This window comes from Plodia interpunctella, chromosome 2 (genome assembly GCF_027563975.2).
Source record: "Plodia interpunctella isolate USDA-ARS_2022_Savannah chromosome 2, ilPloInte3.2, whole genome shotgun sequence".
NCBI classification, from domain to species: Eukaryota; Metazoa; Arthropoda; class Insecta; order Lepidoptera; family Pyralidae; genus Plodia; species Plodia interpunctella.
Window position 1 is genome coordinate 4,623,213 of NC_071295.1, and position 10,722 is coordinate 4,633,934.

Below are 10,722 nucleotides of genomic sequence, written 5' to 3' on the forward strand. Positions count from 1 at the left end.
ATTCCAGGAAATCTAGAGAAGAAACTAACAATAAATCGATATTGTTTTTATGAAAAACCTGAAAATAGGGATACCTACTAAAAGTTCATATACATATGTCAGGCCAAGCTCATAACTCTTAGTAATTTATTTCTTCAGGTAATTTTGTTGACTTAGGTAAATTTGTTGTATAAACCATGAATTTAGATGAAGATTATGTAAAGATTGAATTATGAATTTTTAGAGGAGTAAGATATTTAATACTATACTGACACTACAAATATTTTCATTAATGTACACACCCTTAAAGATAGCCGGCGTTCATTGCCTACGTTCAGAGACATATATATTCAACGCAAAGTCAAGTTACAGTCAAGTTGTTCTGGAAGTAGAGCCGATAGGATCTACCGCAAGGCCGCCCGGTCTGACAAGGGCGTTCATTATCCCCATAAATACAAATATTTTATAATAATTTCATACTCTGAGTAACAGTAAAGTCGCCGAAGTATCATGTTTTCCATGATTACTTTTGTGAACCTACTTGACTGTTATCGAATAAACTCAAACAAGCGAATAAATGGGACTAATTTAATTATATGTAATTTAATATATGGCTAATTTAAGTTCATTGTTGTATTAATAAATGACATAGAAATCTATTTCTGTTTATACCTACTTAGATAAATCTTGCTAGGTCATGTCAAGGCATTCCTAGGCATAACTTGCGATCTTCAAGGTAAAATAATAATGGTTATTATTAATTTTTGTTATTTAACATCATACATCTTTGATATCAAATAACAAAAATGGTCAATTAATCGGTACATCGTATTAGAACTTTAAACTGGTTTTTTTTTTCAATATTTAAATAATTAACATTCTTTCCGAATATCATACGAGTAGGTACTTACTACTTATGTGTAAACATTGACGACTTTTCTCTACAATTTATGAATGAATGAATTTATTTTACAATTTATACACGAGCAAATTTAAGTTTACAGACGTGGGAACTATTCAACAGTTTGATTAATTTTTTATCGCACATTGAATGCAATAAGAACTTTCTGATAACAATAAAAGCTTGTATCAAAAATTACAATTTGTAACAACTTTGCAATACCATGGTCGCTATCGTGGAACGGCTATGGACTACGGAGCAACAAATGCTTCAATTGAACACAGTGTCGTTAACCACGGGCCCCTGTTAAAATTAGTGCAGTAAGTGTGAAATTATCGAACATAATTAAGCGAGGAGCCGTGGGCCGCGTGTTAAGTGGACAATTAAAAGTGCATGGATGCATGACCAATGTGCATCAGAAGCAACATTAGAAGCTTACCTTAGCAATGTGTGAGATAGGAACAATAAAGAACACACTGAAAATATAAGCGTATAAATCATCAGAACGAGAAATTTTGTTGTTGTTACAATGATAACTCTGAGAGGAACAAAATATAATGTGAAGCAAATTTTTGATGTAATTTCATCTCCCTTCTCGGAGGTTCCATGGTGTAATGGTTAGCACTCTGGACTCTGAATCCAGCGATCCGAGTTCAAATCTCGGTGGAACCTGTTCTTTTTTAGGGTTACGTACTCAAAGGGTAACCTAATTATTTATTTAAAGAAAGAAAGAAAGAAAGAAAGAAAGAAAGAAAGAAAGAAAGAAAAAATATTTGCCAAAAACATAAGTACAAATATACAAATTGATGTTGTATTCTAAATACTGGCAATTTTATTATTAGTCGGGGAGGTCGGTCGATTTTATTACTTTTACGATTTTGGTGTCTTGTGATGTGCCAGTTTCTGAAAAAAAAAAGAACCAATAACCATTTCACTGGTTCACTGGTTGATTACTCCAGTTTGATCTTCTTCGTGTAATAAACCTGGATATGAAGATCATACAATTTTTTACTGAAGCTGTACCTAAGTAGGTACTACAGATATTTCGTTACTTAATTAAAACTACCCTAATTTGTACTGTGAACAACGTGGATGATGGACGATGCGAACGTCGGAAATACTCCACAGAGTAGAGGGTCAAAGCCCTCATGATCATTACGTAACTGACATTTTTAAGAAATGTGCAAACCGTAATTATACGGCGGATGTCTGGCCAGCCAAATATATATATAAATAATTACGGACCTCACTACATGAGGCGATGCGGCAACCAATTAACTACAATTAGCCAATCGGAGATAGTATCGAGATGAGAAAGGATGGGATGTGTTGTCTTTTTATGAAGATATAAATTTACACAAATAAATGTCTATCGTTTTGGCGCAGTCATTCCAGCTGTACTAAAATTGTAGATACCTATTTATCTAGCCTATGGGTCTATTTTATGTTTGTACTTACACGTTTATAAGTATTTTAGATTTTAGAAACTAAATATCTAAGCAGTTTCAGTAATAAAAATCGCATTTGTTTTAAGAGATGCATTCCTCAGGGATCTTTACTCCATAAACGTCTTCCATCATTCTTCCTTTCATTAAAATGCCAGCTCACAAGTATTAACTAACATTAAAACGTTGTAATTAAGTAAGTACCTACGTACATTTAAAACTACAGGTCCACATTTTTATCTCAGAAAAAATCTGGTCGCTCCTAAAAATGAAGTGGCCGGACCCAAAACAAAGGAATGTCGAAATTCGACATTATTTTGTAACCGTGTACCAAAATAGTGTTTTTTATATATGAATAAAATCAGTCTAGAGGGACGTGTGCCAAATCAACTAGACATTCAATTTCGTGACGCTAGTGTTCCGGTCCCATGGTGTAATGGTTAGCACTTTGGACTTTGAATCCAACGATCCGAGTTCAAATCTCGGTGGGACCTTCAAAGTGGTTACTGTAGTTTTGTTTTGCTAAAAGTACTTATTTTCCGATATGTAAATAGAATCTGCAAGTTATATAGGTACATAGATCTTTAACTATTACGTAGTAGATAGAGTCAATTTTGGCGAAATTGAACAATTAGATTTATAGGGTGGTCGTTTATAGGAACTGACTTTTACAATAAGGGCGTTAGGGACCAGTGTAAAAACTGCATTATAAAAAAAAATTTCATTTGAATATCTAAAAAAAACCTCAAAAAAAAAAAACAAAAAGCTTATTTATCGAATTTCACATTTGAGTCTCTGACTATGTCTAATTGTCTATGGAAATACTAGAAATAAGGAAAAGCCCCGTATTTTTATTATTTTTCCTAAAAAGTCCGGCGCAATGTTTGTGAAGAAATTCTGATACCAATTATAATATTATCACAATCCAACTAAATATAATTTATATTAGTATTATTAGTTAGGTAGTACTTAATAATTATAAATACGTTCAAATAAAATTGAGTTTCCGCTTGTATATTCTTGTTATATGGTACGTGCGACATTCTCTAACGTATCGGCGAGATTGGTTTTTGTCAGGGGATGATTAACAGCGCGAAGTGACAGGCGGGACAAGAAGGATTGCAAACGAATAGCCCACCTCGGGCGGTTCCCACTGAGACCACTCAAATTCATTCCCATGGACGGATATGTACTTAATCATGCAGTCCACAACAAAAATTGTGAACCGATTGATAATGATATTGTAATCATATTATAAATTATTATGTAATTATGTAATAATATTATAAAAAACCATTCGTTCTTTATGATGTATCGCATCCATTTTGGATTGACATATTTATGTAGTCAGTAATAATAATCAGCTTTTTTTTTCATAATATCTTTACAAATTACATCACAGAAAAACGTAAACATGATTTTAAATAAATAGAGATAATTATTCGTGTCGCAAATTGTGTTAAAATAGCAGTTCTAAAATACTGTTGGACATCTCCGTAACTTCGAATTGTGGCTAAAATTGCCATGTTCTATGAGGCTGAATCTTATTCTGCATTTCTTTTGCAGAGTGAATACAGATTCGCGGGCGGAGGGTACCCGCACACGAGCAGCGGCAGTCGGAGCGGAGGGTTGTGCTCCGCGGCGCTGGTCGGGGGCGCACTTCTAGCGGCCGTGGCGGTGCTGGCCGTGGCAGCCCTGGCTTTCTACATGGGAGCGCTTAGGCCGGATAATGGAGAACGTAAGTTATACGCTAGTTAACTTTCTTGTCAGAATCAGTTGTTCTGTATTTCGCCCTAGCTGGAAAATCAACTAAGGACTTTGTTGGTGAACAAGACCGTTAAGACACAAAAAATTTCTCATATACAATAAACTGGCGGCTCACCCCGGCGGCTTCGCTCGGGTAAAACCATAATAAAAAGTAGCCTATGTCACTCCTGAAGGTTTCTCCTATATCTGTGCCAAATTTCATCAAAATCAGCCAAGTAGCTTTTAAGTATATACCTTACAAACAAAAAAAAAACAAAAGTACAAATCTTTTCTCTTTATAATACTAGTATGGATAGCTTTCAAACATGCATATTCACTGTCAAACAATATCTGTTGTTTTTTTAGCTATGATGGCGTTCGAGGGCACGCTGCGTGTGACGAGAGGAGACGTGTACGGCGGAGCGCCCGGGAGTCCGGCATGGCGGGAGCGGGCGCGGCGCTACGGGACTGCGCTGAGACAGGTGTACGCGGCGCCCTCGGCGCTGCGGCAGGCCTTTGCTGGGGCCATCGTCACCGGCTTCGGGGACCGAAGACTTGATGTGCATTTTAAGCTATATCTTGATAGGAGAAAAATACCTAGGTAAAACTAATCCATTTCGATGAAAATATGAACGTGCTTGGTTCAAAACATGTCAAATATTGCATAGTTTTGTTTTTGTTTCAGCACTGTATCGAATATTGAAGAAACTCTTAAAAATATTTTAGTTCAAGATATATTATCAAAACATCCGGCATTTGGACCAACAATAAAAATAGATACGTCGAGTATAGTCATAAAACGTGATTTAGAACATACATATCATTCAGAGTCCTTCGTAAAAGAAGCGATGAACGAAAGCATGGCTACCAACTACCCGAAGGCTCTTCCACCACAAAATTCTAAAGACAAACCAACTCAAACAAGAGTTGGAGTTGTGCGGAAAACTACTGTAAAACCTGGTAAGAAAAGTGATCCTGACGAACCAGAGATTGATACTGAAAATATTCCAGTAGTCCAAGGTTCTTTCCAAATCACGAAGACGGAAGCGGATATAACGGAAAATAAACAACCGTCTAGTGGCTCTATTCGACACGATGAAAAGACGAGTCATCGAGGAACTGTTTCAAAAACAAGCACTACTCCACGGGCACCAGTAACTAAGCAATCTAAAACAACCACTACGAAAAGGCCACCTACTACAACAATAAAAGCTCGGCCTTTTACTGTAACATCAACGATAAATATGAAAACAAGAACTGAACCGACGTCTAAAAAAGATACAAGTACCAAAAGTATAGTGACATATGCTACCTCAACCCCGATATCAACAACTTCCAGTATGACTACAACAAATAACGTATCACAAATATTGTTGGACCTTTTAACGAACGAAAATCATTACAAAGATTTACCAAAAATTGATACATTATTCACAGTTCCACATGTTGATATAGATAACGAACCATGGCGACCTATTACGAGACCTTATTATGAAACTACAAGTGTTAAAATTCCTCAACAAGACGAATTAATTGAGCAAAATGCTGAAGACAGGATAGGGGTAGCTGAAGTTGTAGAAGATATATCTGTATTAGAAAGCATGTTGACTCCCATACCTCCAGTTAAAAATAGAGAAAACAAACAAACAACTCGCAAACCAACGGAGATGTTCAATGTGGATCCTGACTTGGCAGCACATGTATATGTCCCGAGCCCTGTATATACAAGTTTTACATTGCCAACATATGCACCACCACTAAAAAATATGGAAACATTAGGTTCGGGGTACGTTAAACCCCACCCTATACCTGTAGATAAAATAAGCTCCGTTGTTGAAGTTTCATCAGATAATTTAAATGACGAAGATGATGGAAAACCAGTAGAAAGACCACCAAAGGAAAAAACAACGTCAGCAGTATTGAATGTTAAATTAGATAAACTAGACAATTACACAAAGGCAATATCAATTGAAGGTGCTTCAATATTAAAGAAACACAATATAACACATATCCCTGTAAATACCATTTCTACAACAGACATTAGCAGTACAGCAACAACAATTACGAATGTGAGCACAAGTAATTCAGAAATCACCAGTGATAGCACTAGCTCTGTCATTACTTTAACTAGTACTAGTCAATTTACTTATCCTACGAGTACCTCGACTACAACGTCAACAATACAGACTTCATCAATTGACACAATACAAGGAAAAGAAAGTGAAGATGAACTACCCAACATCGACATGGATGATTCTAACAAAAATTACCATAATAGTGATTCCAAGGAACATGTAACTAGGCGACCAAATAACAAAGTATCTATTATTCCAACAACTGCTACACCACATCATACGTGGGAGTTAGTAAACACTTCTACCAATAAAAATGATACATTTAGTAAAATTTCTCCCGAAAAATATTACAATGATACCTTACAAGCAATTATTACAAAAAATGATGCTGTTATATCAAATACAACACCACGTTTTCCTAGCAAAATGTCTTTACTACGAAATTTGACTGAAATTATAAGAAAATATTCACCAAATACAACTGAAAAATCTGTTAAGGAACTGAACAATAAACCGGTCAATGATTTTGATTCTCCGGTAAGGGTAACAGGGTCAGTACAAGTTGTACCCGATGAGATCTTACCAAGTACGACTGCAGCAGTTATTACTCTTCTTCCAGCAAAATCTAATTTAGGAGTGAATCGTCCATTGAGACCTCGACCAAAAATAAATATAGAATCCCAAACTCCTAAGGAAACTATTCGTAGTTTTTTTCGTAACGACCAAGAAACCCAAAAAATAATAAATGAACTAAGCACAGAACATTATGCCCAAATTATAAAAAACACTCCACAAGACTCCTTACACAACCTTCAATCTTCTACGATCGATGATGAAAAAGTTACTGAAGAACGAATGGTTTATGCTACCGTTACTGAAAATACGAAAGTTACTAATTCAGCTGATTTTTTACCAAGTAGTAAAAGACTTCCCAAGTCTAGTGATGATTTGAATGAATCAGACAATAATAGTGTTGCTTCGGAACTTATAAGATTAAATAACGAAACTCACGTGCCCGAAGGTACCTACAGAGTTTCTTATCATGTTACAGGGAGCGTTAGTACAAAACAGGCAAATAAAACTCAAAATCTACCAGCTTATGAATTGGCCTTAGAACCAGACGTTGTTTTGGAGATACCAGTAAACCAATCGAGTAGTCTGACAATAGACAAGTTAAAACAACTAGCAAATTTGGCAACTATTTCTGATTCTAATAACAACACTTTATTTCGAGCTCCTGGTGGAGTAATTTCTACAAAAGCAATTCCTTCCAGTTACACTTTAAACCAAGCTGGGTTTAAAATTCTAACAAAAACATTCAACAAAGTTCATAACACAAAAGACGAAAACAGTCTAGATAAACCTGAAAAATCGTATAGTAAACCCATTAAACCACAAAAAGAAAATGCCTTAGAGAAGGAAATTAAAGAAGGTATGTATACTCGTACATTTGATTAATATTGATACTATTTTTACAAGCTTACAATGTAAACACAAAAATGCTCTATGACGCTTTTATGACCCTAAGTTCGCATATCTCAGAAGTTTTAAACACATATGTTCAATAACACATTTTAAACACATATGTTATAGAAGAATGTCTGAATGCCACATCATTTCGTTGCAACTCCGGCGCCTGTTTGCCATTAACATCTCGTTGCAATCGTCTATTGGATTGCCCTGGAGGGGAAGACGAGCGCGCCTGCTCTTGTGCAGACTATCTGAGGGCTGAATTTTCGCAAGCTAAAATCTGTGATGGCGTTGTGGATTGCTGGGACTATTCAGATGAAAATAAATGCGGTAAGATTTAAATTTAAATTTAATTGATTCAATTTCAAAGGCTTCAAGTAATTAGTAGTAAGTAATGAGTAAACATCATACATTTTACAGATTGGTGTGAAGAAGGCCAGTACGTTTGTTCCAATGCACAACAGTGTATAGAAATGGCAAAAGTTTGCGATGGTACGCCTGACTGTCCGCTTGGTGACGACGAGAAAAGCTGTGTAGCACTTGCTGAAGAATTGGAGGACAATGAGGTTGTGCCTTATAATGAGGAAGGCAAGTAATTTACATTTATATGAGAGCGACGGCGGATATAATTGAAAGAAATATATCGATGGTGATGACAAGAGATGATTAATAATAATATTTTTAGGTTTCGTTATGGTGCGAAAGAAAGGTGTTTGGGGTCGACTGTGCGTGGAGAGCTTTAACGACGTGGTGACGCAGGCTCACTCTTCTCTCAAACTGCCGGATCTTGGCAAAGCCGTCTGTCGAGCTATGACGTTCCAGTGAGTTCTCATAAAACAGTAGTTCTAACGTCTTATTCTGTAATTTCTTTTACGTAAGTAAGTAAGTACCAATTGTAACGCTGTAGAATTCAAGAATGAGATGAAAAGTAAAGTCATGACATTGAAAATTCTAACAGCCTAGTAACAGTGGACTAACACTGTGAGGTGAGATATCGTATTATCTGAAATTGTAGCCCGTTGTCACGCTTTACAACTCTCTATCTGGAATCAGTTTATCAATAACTAGCGGCCCGTTCCGGCTTCGCTCGCAAAAAACCGTAATTAATTATACCATACACCTACCTCAGGAATCACACTTATCTATTGGTGACAAACGTACAATACTCGTCCGATAGGTTTTCAGTTTACGATTATTTACAGACAGACGCGACAGGGGGATTTCTTTTTATAATATATTCCCCTAAACCTTATTCTAGGGACTCTCCATGGGCACGAGAGGCGCGGGAAGGTCGCAAAGCCAGCTCGGCCGGGTACTGGGAGGTGTGGCACAACACGGCAGCGCGCGCGTCGGACACGAGGCTGTCGTTCAGGAGAACTTCGTGCTCGCGTCGTCGCGCGTTGCGCGTGCGTTGTCAGGACCTCGACTGCGGGATCAGACCGCATGCTGATGCGCAACAGCCAAGGTGAATAATCGTTTCTGAAATGTTCTTTCTATACTGCTCTGGTACATAAAATAATGTCGTTTGAAGATCTTATTCTTCTAGAAAGTCCTAATTTAAATACTTAGATTTCCGATTCAAAATAAGTAGAATTGCTTTTAAAATTCTCTTACTACTTGCTTTAATTACTACAGCACGCGACAGCACGAAGACCTGGGACGTTATGCACTGAATGTATTTGAGGTCATTAGGCATATGTATTTTGCGGTACAAGGTCTTCAATGCACTACAAACTGTTGAAGTGAAATGATGTAGGATACATGTGTAATGTTATAAGTGTGCGTGTGCGCTGGAGCAGGGTGGTGGGCGGCGGCGGTGCGGCGGCGGGTGCGTGGCCATGGCAAGCGGCGCTATATCGCGACGGAGACTTCCAGTGCGGCGCCACGCTTGTCTCTGACCAGTGGCTGCTCTCCGCCAGTCATTGCTTCTATCAGTAAGTACTTCTTTTGTCTTTTGGTAGCTCCAAGTCACTGTTTGCCAGTTCAACCACATGACGTGGTTGATATGATGATAAATTCGACAATGGAAATCTATCAGGAATCTGTCGGAATTTTGAATTCAAGTCCAGTAGTCAAGTTTTATAAAGAAAACGGCATACGTTCTTGTCGTGCTGTGTATAAAATGTGCGCATTACAATTTACGCAGGCATCAGACATTTGATTACAGTTGTAATTTTAGTCTTTAGAGTATTTAATTACAACAGCAACATAACAATTACAGAGCAACAGAAGCCCACTGGGTTGCACGGTTAGGAGCGCTGCGTCGCGGCGCGTGGCCCCGCGGTCCCTGGGAGCGGGTGGCGCGGATCCGCCAGGTGGTCCTGCACCCGCGGTACCAGCCGCGTGGCTTCCGCAACGACATCGCGCTCCTGAGGACCGACCCGCTGTCCCTCCACGCGAGACTCCGCCCCGCTTGCCTGCCCCCGCCCCGCTCCCAGCCTCCAGCGGGACATTATTGCACCGTCGTCGGCTGGGGACAACTTTATGAACACGAAAGAGTTTTCCGTAAGTTTCTAAGTGATATCAAAGCAAATAAAAAAACTTACCCAGAAGAGTTCAGAGTAAATAAATACGTCAGTCTACATTATAAACGGAAACTATAAAAACCCGCGGAGGCTTCGACCATCATGTAACAGCTTCGGCAGCGACTATCCTTATCCTTTTACACTTTTAAACTGCGCCAAATGCGAATGTTACAAACGCAAGAGAAAAATAAAAGTTTCCAATTAATTTGTACTTGAACTAATGATAACAATATTGACAGCGGACACCCTGCAAGAAGTGGAGCTGCCGGTGATATCGACCGCGGAATGCCGTCGCCGCACGCGGCTGCTGCCGCTGTACCGCGTGACGGACGACATGTTCTGCGCGGGATACGAGCGCGGCGGACGCGACGCCTGTCTCGGCGACTCGGGCGGGCCGCTCATGTGCCAGGTATAGTCAGTAGCATATATAGAATCCCAGTGTTTTCCTAGTTTACTCGGTAATCTACTGGGAGTACTCCCCGACTTCAATAAGTAGGGCGCAAACCAAACTACTAAATGAGTTTGAGTCAGACGTCAAAGCGGGTCAAACGTAAACCATTCAGACTACGTAAACTTAACGT

The 10,722-nt window shown here is 38.4% G+C and overlaps 1 protein-coding gene and 2 non-coding genes across 5 annotated transcripts in view; all 3 read left to right on the top strand.

Annotated features, from left to right (window-relative positions):
* LOC128680368 (mucin-3B-like) overlaps nt 1-10,722 on the top strand; it is a 37,700-nt gene that overhangs the window by 25,652 nt on the left and 1,326 nt on the right. The window contains exons 3-12 of one of the 3 annotated variants that reach the window (XM_053763462.1): nt 3,892-4,063; nt 4,438-4,672; nt 4,757-7,578; nt 7,740-7,946; nt 8,037-8,204; nt 8,302-8,437; nt 8,875-9,081; nt 9,395-9,550; nt 9,838-10,121; nt 10,381-10,550. In XM_053763462.1, coding sequence (XP_053619437.1) covers nt 3,892-4,063; nt 4,438-4,672; nt 4,757-7,578; nt 7,740-7,946; nt 8,037-8,204; nt 8,302-8,437; nt 8,875-9,081; nt 9,395-9,550; nt 9,838-10,121; nt 10,381-10,550 — 4,557 coding nt within the window. Of the gene's footprint in view, nt 1-3,891; nt 4,064-4,437; nt 4,673-4,756; nt 7,579-7,739; nt 7,947-8,036; nt 8,205-8,301; nt 8,438-8,874; nt 9,082-9,394; nt 9,555-9,837; nt 10,122-10,380; nt 10,551-10,722 lie in introns of those variants that run through there. The other 2 variants (XM_053763471.2, XM_053763481.1) reach the window with 2 other exon arrangements.
* Nucleotides 1,481-1,552, top strand: TRNAQ-CUG (transfer RNA glutamine (anticodon CUG)). Its single transcript has one exon. It is a non-coding gene; the product is annotated as a tRNA-Gln (tRNA).
* On the top strand, nt 2,748-2,819 carry TRNAQ-UUG (transfer RNA glutamine (anticodon UUG)). The gene has a single exon. It is a non-coding gene; the product is annotated as a tRNA-Gln (tRNA).